Source organism: Coffea arabica, chromosome 5c, assembly GCF_036785885.1.
Source record: "Coffea arabica cultivar ET-39 chromosome 5c, Coffea Arabica ET-39 HiFi, whole genome shotgun sequence".
In the NCBI taxonomy this organism is placed as follows: Eukaryota; Viridiplantae; Streptophyta; class Magnoliopsida; order Gentianales; family Rubiaceae; genus Coffea; species Coffea arabica.
The window spans coordinates 17,169,647-17,187,878 of record NC_092319.1 but is presented as its reverse complement, the minus strand read 5'-3'; the positions used below and the strand labels follow the sequence as shown (position 1 = coordinate 17,187,878).

The following is an 18,232-nucleotide window of genomic DNA, read 5'->3' as shown; positions in this document are numbered from 1 at the left end:
CATTTTCCCTACCCCTAATTGCCTAAGCCACTAACCAGGAAAAGAAAAAATGCATTTAACCATTGCCTCGACAAACAAATAGTGATAAGAATAGAAAAATTATTTAGGCGTAGTTTGGATTGAAGACTGGAAGGGACAGGCAAATACATGAGTAGGAGGGATTGGTCGTTTGCATTTAATTGTAATTCTTGAGGAAGGGATGGAAGGTTAGAAAGGAAAGGGTTTAACTATTTTGTCTTAAATTTAGTTTTCGTCAAAAAATATGTGAGTGTACATAAATGAGACACACTTGCAATTAAATTTCTTTTACTGCCTAATTCATAAATTGTGAGGACTTGCAAAATTCCTTATATTTTTCTTAAAAATTCCCTTTTATTTGGAAATTATTACTTTATAACGGCCCTACAACCCAATCGTCCCGTAATAAGTGCAAATGAACATAGAATTAACGGTTTTTCCTTTCGTTTTCAAGTTATCAAAAATTAGGGTTTTTACGCCTATTCATAGTGTGACTATCCGGTACGGAGTGTGTATCCAATTTGGTGATTAAAAGTGAGTTTTAGATGATATTAAGTGTGTGATTATAAGTAATGATAATAAGTTAGTGAATTATAAGATAAAATCCTAGTATACGCGATTTAAGGAAAAACGGCTTGAACCGACGGGTACCGTTCACTACCGATTGAACATACCATTTGACCAACATTTTTAGTAAGTTAATCTCATTGTTATTAGAGCCAAAATATCAACTCTAAAGCTGATCAAGGGGGCCGAAATATTTGACCCAAAAACTCAAGGAAAAGAAAAAAAAATGAGATGTGATCTTGTGTGGGCAAGTGGCATCCATCCAAGGACCTTTGACCCAAACCATGACTAAGCCATAAAACCATCTTGGAGCTTCATTCTTCTTCATTTTTTCAGCTTGTAGCCGTGAGGTTTGAGAGAAAAACAAGAGAAAGAAAGCTCTAAATCCATCTTGGGTTTTGCTTGATTTAGGGAGAAAACAAGAAAACTAAACCGATTAACTTGCAAATTGAGAGCATGGGAAGCTTAGGGAGCTAAAAATCACAAGGAAAGGTGAAGGATAACTCTTCAAGCCCTTTTATTGAGGTATATTGGCTGTCCATCACATTTATTTCCCTTAGTCTTGCTTAAGTTGAGTAATAACTTGTAAACTTGCTTGTGATGCCTACTTCAAGTGATTTTGGATAATTGTGGTGATGAATTTTGAGTTAGGGTTTGAAAGGTTACTTATAATTTTTGTTGTTTGGATGGTATATATGGTGTATATAATCTTGTATAGGAGGTTCTAGTAGCGGTTTAAGCTAGAAAGGTGAAGTTATACCTTGAACTCCTTAAATTCCAGAAATGAAACTCTTCACTGCCCTGTTTTGACTGGTTCTATTTGACCATGAGAGAGGCCAAATTAGGCTTAGCACAAAACATAAAAGTTGTAGAGAATGACTTTTTATAGCTTCCTACAAAATCTCAGCTCAATACGAGCACTGTAGCTTGATAAAACACAAATATACCCCTAACTACCATAGGTAGAGCTTCATGGACAGTTTTGACATTTCACCAATCTGACCGCGTCTGTTCACCCTGATCCATACTAAATTAGCATTTGTTCAAAACACAGAAGTTGTAGTGCTATGTCATAGGTTTTCAAAGGCTCTAAAAACACCTCAATCGGACTTCGGTAGCCTGAGTTATTGTCATTTACGCATAGTACGGTTAACTAGCCTGATTGTGAGATTCTAGTTTTGTAATTTGAAATTTTGACCTAGATAAACTACGAACTGGACTGAGTGATCTGCATCAAAGTTGTAACTCTTTATATTAGCTTCGAAACGGTCTAAATTACACACCAATTCAATAAGCATAGCTTCAGTTGTGTTCGATACGCTAAGCGACGTCAAATCTGTCTTTTGTTTTAGGACTTAAACTTCATTTCTGGACATTTTATTAACTTGATTTTGTACTTGTACGACATTGAGGCTATTGTATGGCTATTGAAATGAAATGATTTTGTGTGCAATTTTGGGACTGATTGAGGAAAAGAATAAAGTTATAAATGGCTGGAAAATAAGTAAATACAAAGGGCGTGCTGGCCAAATTTACGCTTGAGAGCTAGGTCGATATACTTGCGACTTGAGTAAGGGTTGAGGATGAAACTAACTTGGATCATTTAAGGTATTCAAGTTTTCTTTAATAGAGGGTTATCAGTTAGAATTCTGCCGAAACTTATACCCTTGAAAAATGAAATTTACGACTAATAGAAATACGTTTTCTCCATTTCTTCAACTCAAATGGTATTTCAGAGTATAATTGCTTCAAAGTTTCAAAGCTTTAAGAGCGAGCATGAATTTTTTGGAATTTGATAAGTATCATGAATACTACTTAAACGAGTTGCATTTACTTGCTTTTCTTGAAGCGAAACTCCTATGTTTTGATCTCTACAGAGTTTTACAATCGCAAATGATATTTTATCGCAGATTTGGACTCCAACCAAGGAGTTGGACCTAAACGTGACTTTTGAGAAGTACTAGACCTTTGATGAGTGCTTCCAAATACCTGATTGAACTAGACACTTGTTTTCAATATTTGACTAATGTGATTTAATGATATGTCATTTGTTTGATCGGGCAAGAATGTACTTTATCGCATTTGCCCAAATATGAGATATACTTGTTTATTGTTGCAATGAATTTGATATATTTGTGTATATGGTGCACACTTCATGGAATTTCAGAAACCCTATGGTGAGTTACTCGAGTCGAGCCGGCAAGGGTTTGGTCGATTGGGTAACGAACCCTGGATCTTTTGTTTTGTCGAGTAGAGTGATATCTCCTCGACTAATCGGTATACTCGAGTATTATCACCAGTGTTTATTGAGGATTTTGGGCCCAGTAGGGGGTTTGGATGGTGGACGGAGAGTAGTTTATGTGGTGCTCTATTGGATTGGTTACTTACTTGAAAGTTGACGGAGTGTCAACTATTACTTGATCAAGCTCTGGTGATGCAATGGAAATTTGACTCTTGAGAGCCATCCGTATCCTTATACTTTGGAATGATTAGTACTTATTGTGTTATTGTTTCGTTTTAAAAGAAACCTTTACGCTCGTTCATTTTGAGATTTGCTAATTAAAGTGTTATTGCCCACTTTTATAAACTTTCATACTCATTACTTTGCTACATTGAAACTTGTACTTGTAAACAATGGTCGATTTGGTATTTGGAACCTCACTGGATTTTTAGCTTATTCTACGTCATTTGTTTCTTTACAGGGGATACGAGCGAGGTGTGAGACGTGTACAGACTAGCGTAGTCTAATTGTTTTAAATTTTAAATTTGTACTCATGCTAGTACCCGACCAGGGTTGATTGTACACTACAAGAAAATTGGTCATCAGTGACAACTTTTCTCTGTGACGAAACAAAGTTGTCACAAAAGGGGATCCTTTATTGACGACTTTCTAACTCGTCACAAACCTCTAATGGGAGCCAACTCATTTGTGACGACTTAGAAAAGTCGTCACTAATAAATTCCCGCCAAGATTTAGCAAGAGCGCGGGAGTGTTTAGAACACACAATAGTGACGACATTAAGAACATCATCACTATTGCTTGGCCTATTTACGGACGACTTTTTGTTGTCGTCACTGATCACCAAAAAAAAAAGTTATTAGTGACAACATTTTTTATTGTCATCACAAAAGGAGCTTCTTTAGTCGCGACACTTAAAGTTGTCACAATTACATCAAAGCAACTAAATATTTAGTGACGACCCGTTATTTTCGTCACAAACTACACTGCAAGAAATATGGTCATTAGTGACAACATTTTTTAGTGATGACAAAAGTCATCACAAAACGTGGTTTTTTAGTAACGACAAGTATAGTTGTCATAATTGCTCAAAGCAACTAAGTCTTCAGTGACGACCTTGAAAAACATTGTCACTAAAATGATCTATATAGTGACAACTTGTAATATCGTCACTGTCACTCTACCGATTCGGATTTAGTGACAAGAATTAATCGTCACTGTTTAAAGTACTTATTTCTAAGTCACTTTCAATAATTCTACTGTGCCACCCTAACTTTTGCGATGTAGTCCCAAATGTTGTAAAAAATTCCATTCATTCCATTATGATACCTTAACTTTTACAATTTAGCCCCATATGTAGTACACCGATTTCTTTAATTCTATTATTACTCCCTAACTTTTGTAATTTAGCCCCATATGTAATTCACCAATTTCATTAATTCTACTATGGCACTCTAACTTTTGCAATTTAACCCCCATATGTAATACACCAATTTTATTATTTCTATTATGGCACCCTAGCTTTTACAATTTAGCCCCTATTTTTTATTAGGAAATTGCGAATGGTATCTTGATAAACTATGCATAAATATTTTATAATTTTCTCAAACTTAAGTAATAATTTGTTATAAACTCTAAAGATATATCTTTCATTACAATAGTTATAAGGCAGCCAGGTCTTTTTATCAATGGAATAAGAAATTTATGCCAGATTTATCCTTTGTACTACGTGCCAAGTAGTATTAGCAAAGGAATAACAAAGTACTACAAAATAATTAACAAAATAGCCTTCAGGGAGTGTAGTTTATGGGCAAATGAGTATTATCTATTCAAAGTACCAATTTTTTATGGGCATTTTACTCTCAAACATATAATTTATGATAAATTTATAAATGTTTGTAAGTAAAATTAAAAAAGTGTTACACTGATTTCTTACAAAACGAAAACTGGCAGGTTATCTTTTCAACATAAATTAAATTTTTTTTTAAAAAAAATGGCCCATAAAGTACCAACTCTTTGTGGGTTTCCTCCATTACATGAACAAATATTCTGCTCTTTATGGGCATTTCACTCTGAATCATTTAATTTATGTTAAATACATAAATGTTTGTAAGTAAATTTCAAAAAGTGTTGCACTAATATTTTTATGAAAGGGAAACTGGTAGGTTTTGTATTTAACATAAATTAAATATGTGAAAGCAAAAAAAAAAAAGAAGAAATTACCCATAAATCTATGTCTTGCAAATCTATACTAGTAAAATAGTTTCAAACAAAATTAAACATTAAAATAAACTGTAATTTATACACATTAAAATATCTGTAATTTATACACATTTTGCAACTATTACTTTGTGTTTTCTCTGTAATGAATTTTTTAACTATTGAGAACTTAAGTTTTGTCATGCAAATCTATACTAGTATAATAGTTTTAAACAAAATTAAACATTAAAATAAATGTTTGAAAAAGAACAAAAGTACATTTATCACTTGCAGTAATGTAACAAAAATTTCTCAACCATTATCAATATTTTTACAAAAGGATTAAAAACTAGCAATTGACAATATTAAAAACTAGCAATTTAATTAGTGACGACTTTTCTTGTCATTATAATCTTGAATAAATTAGTGATAACATTATGTCATCACTAAATTTTCTTTGATTTTGACTTAACAATAATGTCTTATTAATAGCATTTGATTATTTTTAATGAAAGTCTGTTATAACCATAGAATTTGACTTTCGTTATTTTCAATTAATGATGTACTTTAGTGTTGGAATTATAAAAAATTGCAGGGCTAAAACATTTGCAAATTATAAAAGTATATTTTCACTTATATGTAATTAACAAATTTTGCCACCTATATTGATGAAAATTTGTGTTTTTGTACTAAAAAATAAAGAATAATACTATAGCAATAAAATCTATGCTTCAAACCAAATTAAAAATAAAAAAAGCATGATGATCGGTCTCAAATGTTGGGAAAATGATTATTTTTATTGAAACTATGTTATAACCATATAATTTGAGTTTAATTATTTTCAATTACAAGATGTTCTTTAGTGCTGCAATTATAAGAAATTAGTATAAAATATTAGCAAATTATAAAAGTACATTTTCAATTATATGAAATTAACAATTTTTGCCACCTATGTTGATGAAAATTTTTATTTTTTGCTAAAAAATAAAGAATAATACTATAGCATTAAAATCTATGGTTCAAACCATATTACAAATCTAGAAAAAAACATGATTTTTGGTATCAAATGGAGGGAAAATGAGTGAAATCAAAATTTTGATCAAATCATAGTGAAAGTGCCGCGCAACAAAAACAATATCCAAAGCAAGACCAAAGCAATATCCAAAGCAACGGAACACTTGAGACAAACCTTCACCGAGCTGAAGTAAACAAAAGCTTCTGCACTAAGCACCAAAACAGAGCTTCCGTACTGAGCACAAAACAGAGCTTCCGCACGGCCTGATACTTTCACCCACACTTCTCTGGCTTCTCACTAGCATCACCATGGCTGTCCAGCATTAAAGTACAAGGTTTTCAGGTGGAAAGGTTCGTTTTCTCTCTCCTATACATTTTCCCCAATTTTTCCAAATCCCTAATATGTAAGATCCTTTTTGTTATCGCTACTGAGTCGCCTGGATTAAGCTGTGTAGCTACTTGTTTTAGCTTCAATATTTCGGGTTATCTGACCACAGGTTAGGGTAGTTTAGGATGGTCCGAGGAGCCAGTGCTCCTTATTTTCTGGAATGCATTAAAGAGGGAGGAGACAGAATTGTTGAAAATTGGAATGGAAGCCTATGTTGGGCATTCCGAGAGAAGGGATCGAGTTTTGTTTAAATAACTGGCCAATTAGGTGAGTAGTTCAAGGTTATTTCATTGACAGCGCAATTAATTTTTGTAGGCTTACCCAGTAAGCGAAGTTTTGAGCTTCCATGGTTTTGGTTTGCTGTCGTTGGAAATACTGATATATTAAATTTTTGTGGCCCTATTGCTAATTACGTAATACATGTCTTGGTTGAGAGTTAGGTGTAACCGTGACCAAAATCTTTTTCGTTTTCTTGGGTATATACCCCCTTATCCGATAAGGTTGCCATGAAAGGGGACAGAAATTGAGGGAATGGACGAAGAATCATTTATGTCCACTGCCCAGTTCTTGTGAATTAGCAGCAACCAAGACTCTAGTCTCAGTGGGTCTATTTTGTCTAATATTTTCAGTTGCATTGCAATAAATTCTGGTATTGTTTTTTTAAAAAGAAAATTCTGGTTTTTGTATATAGGGATCGAAGGGTTAAATTAACACCCTATATCTGAAATCTGCACTTTTGATGGCTTAATAAGTAGCATAGTTATATTGATTATGTACAGCATTAATCCTCCGAAGTGGAGCATAAGCTATGGATTTAGTTGACAAATTGATAAAGTCAAATCGGTCATATTTTATTCAAGTATAATTCTCAGAAGTATGCATGTTAAACAGTGTATATATTTATTCTTTTCCCAAAAATACCAGTTAGGATGATCAAGAAAAAAATGAACCAGCAATCTAATTTTTGTTCTTTTCTAAAAATCACTGAAGAAATAGATAAGCTAACAATCTAATTTTTCTACAATAAGTTTAACGTTTTGCTTTTGAATAAATGGTCCTCGTTTGATTACTCTAACATTTAAGTGGCACTAGACTATTAAACCACTCTATGGAGATATTAGATATACATATTCTACAACATTTTTAATCCTGGCTGTCCTACATATTATCACATCACTAAATGACTTTCTGATCTTAGCCGGTGACCACAATTTCATTTAGCTATGGTTTGTTTCTCAATTTACTTGACCGAGCTCAGGTAGGACATTAGGAACTGTGATGAGTCAATTTCAGGCTAATTGTAAAGCGCATAGCCATCAGTGGAAGCTTTAAGGACTTTCACTAACCTGGAATTGGATGTTCTCATATTTAGTTCAAAGTCACGTATTCCTTAAAAGATATGAGCAATTTGAATAGGTTACTGTGGGTTATAATATCTGAATACAATTCTTAAGATGTTGACAGTGTTATCTGTTTGCATTAATTCTTGGTTGTCTATCATAACAGGTTGAAATTGCTAAGGCCTATGAAAAGGTGGAGCAGCATGCCTCAGTGTATTAACAGACCAGAAATACTTTCAAGTAAGGATTTAAACTCTTCAGTCATTTGGTGACTTTTTTCTTCAGGGTCATATAAGCCTGTCTCTGCAAGTCAATGTATTTGTTTTTAAGTTAATTCTTACTGCTAATTATCATCACTACTTTTTTGTTTCTGTGCTCCATAAAATAAGGGAGGCTTTGAGAATTTGGAGAAGATAAGGAATTCAGGAGTGAAGGTATTTTTTTTCTTCTTGATGCATATTTCTGCTGAATATTAGCTCGAAGTATTATTTTTGAAAGTGATTGCTGAAACAATTTACATGTGCAGTGCCCTTTGTTATGCAAAAAGTTTGTTATAGATGCTTGGCAAATATACTATGCTCGCACAAAAGGCGCAGATGCAATCCTGTTAATTGCTGCTGTTTTACCAGATCTTGATATCAAATACATGACTAAGATCTGCAAATTGCTTGGTTTAACACCACTTGTGGAGGTATGGTTATTGTTTTCTTCTTTCTTTCCTTTTGCTGTCTTAACAATTAATAGAACTCAATTCCCTCCTCACTTTTAGTGTTAGATTTAGGACGTTTAAGTCAGGGTAATTTTCATTTTCTTGTTTGTGATTTGTACAAAAATCGGAATATCAACAAAAATCTGTAATGATATCTCAAGTTTGTTTTTCGTCTTCTTCATGAAGAAAAAATTTCTTTTTTAAACATATGTAGGTTAGTGGTCCTTCTGTTCTCATGAAGGCTGTCTAATAATTATCTTGGTACTTTACTTGAAGCAATTTTGGTTTTATTTTTTCCTGATTTTGGTTTTATTTTGTTTTTCTTGTCAAGTAAAAAGTTTGAAGTATCAATGATTTTGACCTTTGTTTGTCATATCTCATTTTTTAGGTACATGATGAGAGGGAGATGGGTCGTGTTCTTGGGATTGATGGGATTGAACTTATTGGAATAAACAACCGTAACCTCGGTATGTTTCTAAAGAAAATTCTATATCGATCATTTAAATCTTCTCCTTCTTGATTGTGCATTTAAAGTTTGATACCTTGATATTTTGATTCTGAAGCTGCTATCGAGTTTACATTCGATTGTAGCTGTATTTGGACAAAAATTAGTTCCTTGTATTCTTACTAACATCGATGAGAAGGCCTACATATTTTCAAGTAGCTAATCATTTGCTGAAGTGTATATCATTTGCACTGTGATGCTATAAATAATAATACCAGCAAATTAATTCTGTTATGACAATCCCCTACTTCCCTTTTTTTTTTTTTAAACTTTCTAGGAATTAACTTCTTTGACATATTTCCGCACGGCACCAATTGCTAGATGCCAAAATCTGGTGCTGGATACTCTTCCTAGTTATATCTCGTCTTGCTTAGTGCTGATATTCAATATGGTTGCATGATATAACCTTTTTCTCTTAGAATGGTAGTTCGTAAACAGTCAGTCAGGAAAAAATGAGTTAGGTAACCATGGGTAAAGGTGCTCATCTTGAGGATGGGTGAGTGGAAACAAGCTATAAATCCGAAAAGAACAAGGATGAAGATGATAAAAAATGCACAACCTAGAAAAATGTTAAAAGAGCAATGAGTAGCTTACAGAATCAGTACAAGTCATTTGTTGGAGTCTTGCAAGTTAATTTAGCTTTGTCTATCTGCAGAAACATTTAAGGTTGACATCAGCAATACTAAAAATCTTCTTCAAGGAGAACGTGGGAGAATAATCCGAGAAAGAGGCATAATTGTGAGTATCCTATTTCTGCACTTTTCTCATGCCCTTTAAGATTTCTCCTTCTTTGTTAAATTGTTGACAGAGGCACATGACTGCCTCACATATTATTTTGTCTAATCACCAATGTATTCATTTTCCTGTCTTCAAAATCTTTAGGTCATTGGTGAGTCTGGACTTTTTACACCTGCTGATATTGCATACGTGCAAGAAGCTGGCGTCAAAGCGGTATGTTATGAATGTTTTGTAGGAAAGTTGTGTACTTTTTCTACTTCCACAATCATTTCCCATTCCCTTGAATGTATGAGAAGGGGCAGGAAAAGCTGCAAGCAGGCATCGATTCTAGTTGTAAACAATAATTACTGTGGGAGTCCAATTTAATTGTTCAATAAGTTGAGCTATTTAAAGAAGAAGAAAGAAAATAAAAAAAAAACTGTTTTAGAGAGCTCTTTAGTTGAGCTTATGCAGTGTTGTATTTGTATAGATTGGACTGTGATTTCTAACTTCTTGCTGGTGTTGTAATATGTGGGCCCAAATTATATGAGGTTCTTAATGAATTGTAATTTTTGTCTTAATAATCTAAGTCTCATTACTTGTTCTTTATTATTGTACTCCTCCCCTTACCTACTTCTTTTACTCTTTTATGACAGATAAATGCTATTCATACTAGCTTTTGGAAGATATCTATGGTTATGGTTGAAGAATGTTGAAGACAAAATTGCCTTTTGCTCATGGAGTGGTTCATTTAGATGTTCTTCAATTTCTTAAACTGTGATTGCTTTTGTAAATGTACCTTATGTACAAGTGATATTTTGGACAAATGTTATTTTTGTAGGCATTAGTTGGGTAATGTACACTTGAATTTGGCATTTGAGACTGCTATATTATTAACATGTAATCTAATGCAAATACTTTTGGTTATCAATCGTTCATGTTTATTTGTATGGTTTGTTTAAAATCAATGATTTAGCAATGATTACAGGCTAAATTATGACTATTAAGCTATTGAGAAATTATCTAATAACAAAAAAAAGTTGTCACAAAATAGAAAATAAAAACTCCTTGTCACAACAGAGATTGTCATTAAATCTAAGCGACATTTGTGACAACAATTGTTGTCAGTAAAATAGTTATATACAATGGCTTTCGGTGCTTTTTAGTGATGACTTTAAATAGAGCATTTTTGACAAAAGATCAAGTCGTCAATAAAACACTTCCGGATTGTCGTCACTAATGACCACTATTTAGTGACGACAATCAGGTCGTCACTAAATAGTTGTCATTAGTGACGACAATCTGAAAGTGTTTTATTGACGACTTGATCTTTTGTCAAAAATACTCTACTTAAAGTCGTCACTAATGACAACTATTTAGTGACGACATTTTAGGTCGTCACTGTTTACTTTTACCGACGGGGATTTAGTGACGACTTTGTGACGATCAAAAAGTCGTCAATATAAGGTATTTGTGACGATATTTGTATGTTCTGTAATGACTTTGTGTTGTCACTGATGAACAATTTTCTTGTAGTGGTACTTGAATTGTAAACACTTTGAAGTATTTTGGTGTGTAGAAGTTTTGTATCTGGATTTAAGCATCAATGTATATATTAAGTTGGAGTGGATGTGTTATTTATTTTCTATGGATGTACGTTATTTTTCTTGATTTATGAGTGAGTGAGTCCTGGCGATAACTGGACAAGCGACCCGCCGAACCCTAGGGGGAGGTGGGGCCGTCACAAATGGTATCAGAGCTCCTATCGAGCTCGTGCCTGGGGAGGGTTCTCGGACTGTGGGGATTTGCTTGTTAAGTGTGGAAAAAATGTTTATTGTTGGGGACCTTAGATATGTATGTTGGGTAGGAATCTCAAAAGTAGTTGATTTCCTCTTGAGCGTAGCTAACTCGAGCGGGGAATGATCATATTTTCTGATTCTTGTACCCGAATACCAAAGAGTGATATCTTTATGATAAGTCGATATTCCGAGTAATATGAGAATAAGTTTGAATGGCCAAAACCAAGGCACTGGGGATGTGAATAGTCTGGACTTAGGATATATTGAAGATATTAGTGAGATTGGGAACCCTTATTCTTTACGCGTACGTATTTGGTTGTACTTCGTCAAGTCTTGATTAAGTGTGGTGTTTGAGCAATACCTAGGGTTCATGTCCCATAGGATGTGTGAATTGCTATGATATGTATATAAAGAAGTATGTTATTTTCAATGTGATTTATTAGTTCTCATTTTATGATTTGAAAATGCTTTTATTGGCCTTTATAGTTACGTTATTTTGCTTATATTTATACTTATATAGGAAAAGAGGTATAGAGGGTAGACGGAGTCAAGGACGTGGAACTACCCGAGGACGCGGTTCTACCCGTGGCTGTGGGCTAGACAGGCACAAGAACCAATACGGGAACTGAGAGAGGAGAGAGGTGAAATGGTTGAACCACAGCTTGGACCCCGAGCTGAAGGGGGGAACCAGGTAGCAACAGTAATTCAGCAAATGACCAATATACTTGCTCGACTGGTAGAACAGCAGGGTCAAACCCCTGTTAATCAACCCAGGGATCCTGAAATGGGACAAGATAGAGCTCTAGAGAGATTCCAAAAATTCTCTCCTCCTAAGTTTTTGGGAGGGCCGGACCCTGAGGTAGCTGAGCGGTGGTTAGAGTCGATGATCAATATTTTCGCTGTCTTAAACTATACGGAGGATGGGCAAGTGCATTTCGCTGTATTTCAGTTCGAAGGACCAGCTAGAGCCTGGTGGAATGTGATTCGGGCTAAATGGGAGAGAGAGGGAACTGCCTGGACCTGGTTAAATTTCGTGCGGGAGTTTAACGAGAAATATCTGCCGCCGATAGTTCAGGAGAAGAGGGAGGGCGATTTTATTAAGTTTCATCAAGGAACTCTGAGTGTATTTGAGTATGAGACTCAATTCACGAAACTATCTAAGTTTGCTCTCGAATTGATATCTGCGGAGCAAAGGAGGGTAAGAAGGTTTGTCTAGGGACTAAATATGGAAATACAGGAGGTTTTGGCGGCGGCGCAAATTAATACTTTTACGAAGGTTTTGGAAAAAACCCAAAGGATAGAAATTGATAGAGCACAAGTGAGGGTTTTTCATGTAAAAAGGAGAGGTATGCCTGGTGGAAGTCAAGGGCAGGGACAAGACGATCTAGCTATGCCACCCTCTAAGGTGGGTCGAGGGAATGGTGGTAGGCAAATTTCGGGGACACCTAAGGAAATTACTGCAAGCGGAGCCTCGAGTGGAAAGACACAAGCAAGAGGCGCCTCGCAAGGAGGTCAGACCTCAGCACCTCGAGTATCTTGTGGGTACTGTGGAAAGACCAATCGTACTGAGGATGATTGTTGGCGAAATGCACGAAAATGTTTATGGTGTGGTAGTGCCGAGCACCAACTTGCAACTTGCCCCCGTAGGTCACACCTAAACCTTGAACAAGCAAATGTAGGAGGGACTAAGCCAATGGTACCAGCTAGAGTGTACGCCTTGGACCAACAGGCAGTACCTGAACCATTGGAGGTAGTAGAAGGTACGAATCGTATTTTCTATTGTTTAGCTAAATTGTGGCTATGGTGAGACTTGGGAGCTAGAAACGGATATACAAGGAAAATACCCTAAGTTGTTTATGACTAAAGGTATGAATTTCGAGGTCGAAATTCTCTTAAGGCAGAGAGATTGTGAGAACTTGCAAAATTCCTTATATTTTTCTAAAAAATTTCCTTTTATTTGGAAATTATTACTTTATAATGGCCCTACTACCCAATCACCCCGCAATAGTGCAAATGAACATAGAATTAAGGGTTTTTCCTTTCGTTTTCAAGTTATCAAAAATTAGGGTTTTTATGCCTATCCGTAGTGTGACTATTCGGTACGGAGTGTGTATCCAATTTGGTGATTAAAAGTGAGTTTTAGATGATATTAAGTGTGTGATTATAAGTAATAATAATAAGTTAGTGAATTATAAGATAAAACCCTAGTATACATGATTTAAGGAAAAACGGCTTGAACCGACGGGTACCGTTCACTGCCGATTGAACATACCATTTGACCAACATTTTTAGCAATTTAATCTCATTGTTATTAGAGCCAAAATATCAACTCTAAAGCTGATCAAGGGGGCCAAAATATTTGACCCAAAAACTCAAGGAAAAGAAAAAAAAAGTGAGATGTGATCTTGTGTGGGCAAGTGGCATCCATCCAAGGACCTTTGACCCAAACCATGACTAAGCCATAAAACCATCTTGGAGTTTCATTCTTCTTCATTTTTTCAGCTTGTAGCCGTGAGGTTTGAGAGAAAAACAAGAGAAAGAAAGCTTTAAATCCATCTTGGGTTTTGCTTGATTTAGGGAGAAAACAAGAAAACTAAACCGATTAACTTGCAAATTGAGAGCATGGGAAGCTTAAGTAGCTAAAAATCACAAGGAAATGTGAAGGATAACTCTTCAAGCCCTTTTATTGAGGTATATTGGTTGTCCATCACATTTATTTCCCTTAGTCTTGCTTAAGTTGAGTAGTAACTTGTAATCTTGCTTGTGATGCCTATTTCAAGTGATTTTGGATGATTGTGGTGATAAATTTTGAGTTAGGGTTTGAATGGTTACTTATAATTTTTGTTGTTTGGATGGTATATATGGTGTATATAATCTTGTATAGGAGGTTGTAGTAGTGGTTTAAGCTAGAAAGGTGAAGTTATACCTTGAACTCCTTAAATTCCAGAAATGAAACTCTTCACTGCCCTGTTTTGACCGATTCTGTTTGACCATGAGAGTGGCCAAATTAGGCTTAGCACAAAACATAAAAGTTGTAGAGAATGACTTTTTATAGCTTCCTACAAAATTTCAGCTCAATCCGAGCACTGTAGCTTGAGAAACGACAAATATACCCCTGACTGCCATAGGTAGAGCTTCATGAACAGTTTTGATATTTCACCAATCTGACCGCGTCTGTTCACCCTGATCCATACTAAATTAGCCTTTGTCCAAAACATAGAAGTTGTAGTGCTATGTCATAGGTTTTTAACGTTTTTAACGGCCCTAAAAACGCCTCAATCGGACTTCGGTAGCCTGAGTTATTGTCATTTATGCATAGTACGGTTAACTAGCCTGATTGTGAGATTCTGGTTTTGTAATGTGAAATTTTGACCTAGATACACTACGAATTGGACTGAGTGATCTGCATTAAAGTTGTAGCCCTTTATCTTAGTTTCACAATGGTATAAAGTGCACACCAAGTCGATAAACGTAGCTTTGGTTGTGTTCGATACGCTAAGCGACGTCAAATCTATCTTTTGTTTTAGGACTTAAACTTCATTTCCGGACATTTTCCTAACTTGATTTTGTACTTGTACGACATTGAGCCTATTGAACGGCTATTGAAATGACATGATTTTGTGTGTGACTTTGGGACTGATTGAGAAAAAGAATGAAGCCATAAATGGTTGGAAAATAGGTAAATACAAAGGGCGTGCTGCCCAAATTTACGCTCGAAGGCTAGGTCGATATACTTGCGACTTGAGTAAGGGTTGAGGATGAAACTAACTTGGATCATTTAAGGTATTCAAGTTTTCTTTAATAGAGGGTTATCAGTTAGAATTCGGCCGAAACTTGTACCCTTGAAAAATGAAATTTACGACTAATAGAAATACGTTTTCTCCATTTCTTCGACTCAAATGGTATTTCAGAATATAATTGCTTCAAAGTTTCAAAGGTTTAAGAGCGAGCATGAATTTTTTGGAATTTGATAAGTATCATGAATACTACTTAAACGAGTTGCATTTACTTGCTTTTCTTGAAGCGAAACTCCTATGTTTTGACCTCTAGAGAGTTTTACATTCGCAAATGATATTTTATCGCAGATTTGGACTCCAACCAAGGAGTTGGACCTGAACGTGACTTTTGAGAGGCACTAGACCTTTGGTGAGTGTTTCCAAATGCCTGATTGAACTGGACACTTGTTTTCAATACTTGACCAATGTAATTTAATGATATGTCATTTGTTTGATCGGGCAAGAGTGTACTTTATCGCACTTGCACTAATATGAGATATACTTGTTTATTGTTACAATGGATTTGATATATTTGTGTATATGGTGCGCACTTCCTGGAATTCCAGAAACCCTGTGGCGAGTTACTCGAGTCGAGCCGGCAAGGGCTTGGTCGATTGGGTAACGAACCCTTGGTCTTTTGTTTTGTCGAGTGGAGTGATATCTTCTCGACTAATCGATATACTCGAGTATTACCACCAGTGTTTATTGAAGATTTTGGGCCCAGTACGGGGTTTAGATGGTGGACGGAGAGTAGTTTATGTGGTGCTCTACTGGATTGGTTACTTACTTGAAAATTGACGGAGTGTCAACTATTACTTGATCAAGCTTTGGTGATGCAATGGGAATTGGGCTCCTGAGAGCTGTCCATATCCTTATACTTTGGAATCATTAGTACTTATCGTGTTTTTACACTCGCTCATTTTGATATTTGCTAATTGAAGTGTTATTGCCCACTTATATGAACTTTCATGCTTATTACTTTGCTTCATTGAAACTTGTACTTGTAAACAATGGTCGATTTGTTATTTGGAACCTTACTGGGCTTTTAGCTCATTCCACGTCATTTGTTTTCCTTATAGGGGGTGCGAGCGAGGCGTGAGACGTGTACAGACTAGCATAGTCTAGTTGTTTTAAATTTTGAATTTGTACTCATGCTAGTACCCGACCAGGGTTGATTGTACTCGAATTGTAAACACTTTGAAGTATTTTGGTGTGTAGAAGTTTTGTATCTGGATTTGAGCATCAATGTATATATTAAGTTGGAGTGGATGTGTTATTTATTTTCTATGGATCTACGTTATTTTTCTTGAGTTATGAGTGAGTGAGTCCTGGCGAGAGTTGGGCAGGTGACCCGCCGAACCCTGGGGTACGGCCTAGGGGGAGGTAGGGCCGTCATATAAATAATATTTTCCTTTCCCTTCCCAGTTAGTACATTATATATATTTTAATTGCATTCATATCACTAATATTTGTGTCCTCAAATCTTTCTCTAGCAACAAATGAGATCTCGTGGGTGGCAAAGCAACATTGGCAAGATTTGCCAAAATTGTGGAGGTTGATAATCAAGTGGCATCCTTAGACTGTCGATGCTTCTACTATTTGGTTTTGAGTAAAGAACCCAGGATTGTGACGAGTTTGCAAACTAAGCTTTCACTAAGTTAGCGCTAATATGTTGCAATTGTTACATCATAAAGGAAGCAACAGACATAGGCAGTTCATCTTCTTGAGATGAGGATTTACGGGGACTTTCCTCAATGTTCTTGCAGTTATCTTTCTTGGTGCTCGAATCTAAAGATTTGCGGTTACACTCTACGTCACTGAGAATCTTTAAATTACTCATCAATTTTGTGATTTAGAGATCTCTCTTCTATGAGACTTTTCATGTTGTCAATCACCTTTAACATCTCCAAAACTTACTCTTCCAATTGACAGGTATTAGCTACCGTAGATGGCATGATGTCCCTGCAAATATTCTGTTGTAGTAAGAAGAGAGGGCCACTTTCTCAGAAGATTGGCCAAATCTAGCAGATCCCTCCAAGATTGCAGACTTTCTTTCGTGTGCAAATAAATTTCCCCTTGTTGGGCTATTTTTGCAGCGAGTGCATTAACCTTAGCGCGTGTCATAGGACCAGCATACGGATCATCAGCAATCATCATGTTCCTTTGAGCAAACAAGTTTCCTTGAATGGCAATGATACTTTTTGAAGCAGAAGAGATAGAATGTTTTGGTCCGACTGGGCATGCCATAAATTTGTTCTGACAAATTTCAAGTATGTAGAAGTATAGGAACAAATTAACAAAGAAACATAGATCTATTAATTTCAAATCTGATGGGCACACCACTCTAAACTTTTATCTTTTACAAAAAATGAATAATAAAACTTCCTTGATTCTTACTCCTTCTAATGGAGATTTAGGCACAAAGATAGACAACAAATCTGCCTCAATAATGTCCAAAAAGGTTGTAAGAAAAACACTTGAGTGTAGAACTCAAGAAAGAATGCCTCGTGATCCATGGGAGTCTTAGCAGATCTTGAGGAAGAACGTTTTAGTGATTGTAGGTTTGAGCGCTTGAAAAACTCCAAGAAGTTTTGAAGAATTCTTGCCACCTATGCCTATCTATTTTATATATATCTACGTGTATTTTATTTAACACAAGAATACCCTATCTATAAAATGCTTGTGTTTCCTAACTCCTAATGGGTTACTTGTGATTCAAGATTTCCATCAGCAAATACAAGGCATTAAGTTAACCCATCAACATGGACATGGCTCCAAATGTCCAGCTAGAGCGATTGATATTAATTCCAACTTTCACTTTGGGCCAAATTTAACTAAATCCAATAACTTATTTTGTAATAAATGGACTTTAATTTGGATAACCACTTTAATTATTTAACCAATAAAATAAATTTTAATTATTTTCTTCACGAATTAAATTTCAAATTTTCGATAACAACT

At 35.4% G+C, this 18,232-nt stretch overlaps 1 protein-coding gene across 1 annotated transcript; it reads left to right on the top strand.

Moving 5' to 3' along the window:
* Window positions 1–6,168: 6,168 nt before the first annotated feature.
* Window positions 6,169–10,627, top strand: LOC113689244 (indole-3-glycerol phosphate synthase, chloroplastic-like). The gene is made up of 8 exons (XM_072050652.1): window positions 6,169–6,388; window positions 7,932–8,005; window positions 8,159–8,199; window positions 8,292–8,456; window positions 8,863–8,941; window positions 9,635–9,717; window positions 9,862–9,930; window positions 10,353–10,627. Exons 2-8 carry the CDS (start codon window positions 7,951–7,953, stop codon window positions 10,410–10,412), a joined length of 552 nt encoding a protein of 183 aa, XP_071906753.1. The 5' UTR covers window positions 6,169–6,388; window positions 7,932–7,950; the 3' UTR covers window positions 10,413–10,627.
* Window positions 10,628–18,232: the final 7,605 nt, after the last annotated feature.

What these genes read in the sequence shown, in the direction of transcription:
- LOC113689244 (XM_072050652.1), top strand. Translation starts at nt 7,951, where the DNA reads ATGAAAAGGTGGAGCAGCATGCCTCAGTGTATTAACAGACCAGAAATA. An exon ending in TAAGGAATTCAGGAGTGAAG is followed by an intron (nt 8,200 to 8,291) that starts GTATTTTTTTTC and finishes TTACATGTGCAG; the next exon opens with TGCCCTTTGTTATGCAAAAA. An exon ending in AATAAACAACCGTAACCTCG is followed by an intron (nt 8,942 to 9,634) that starts GTATGTTTCTAA and finishes GTCTATCTGCAG; the next exon opens with AAACATTTAAGGTTGACATC.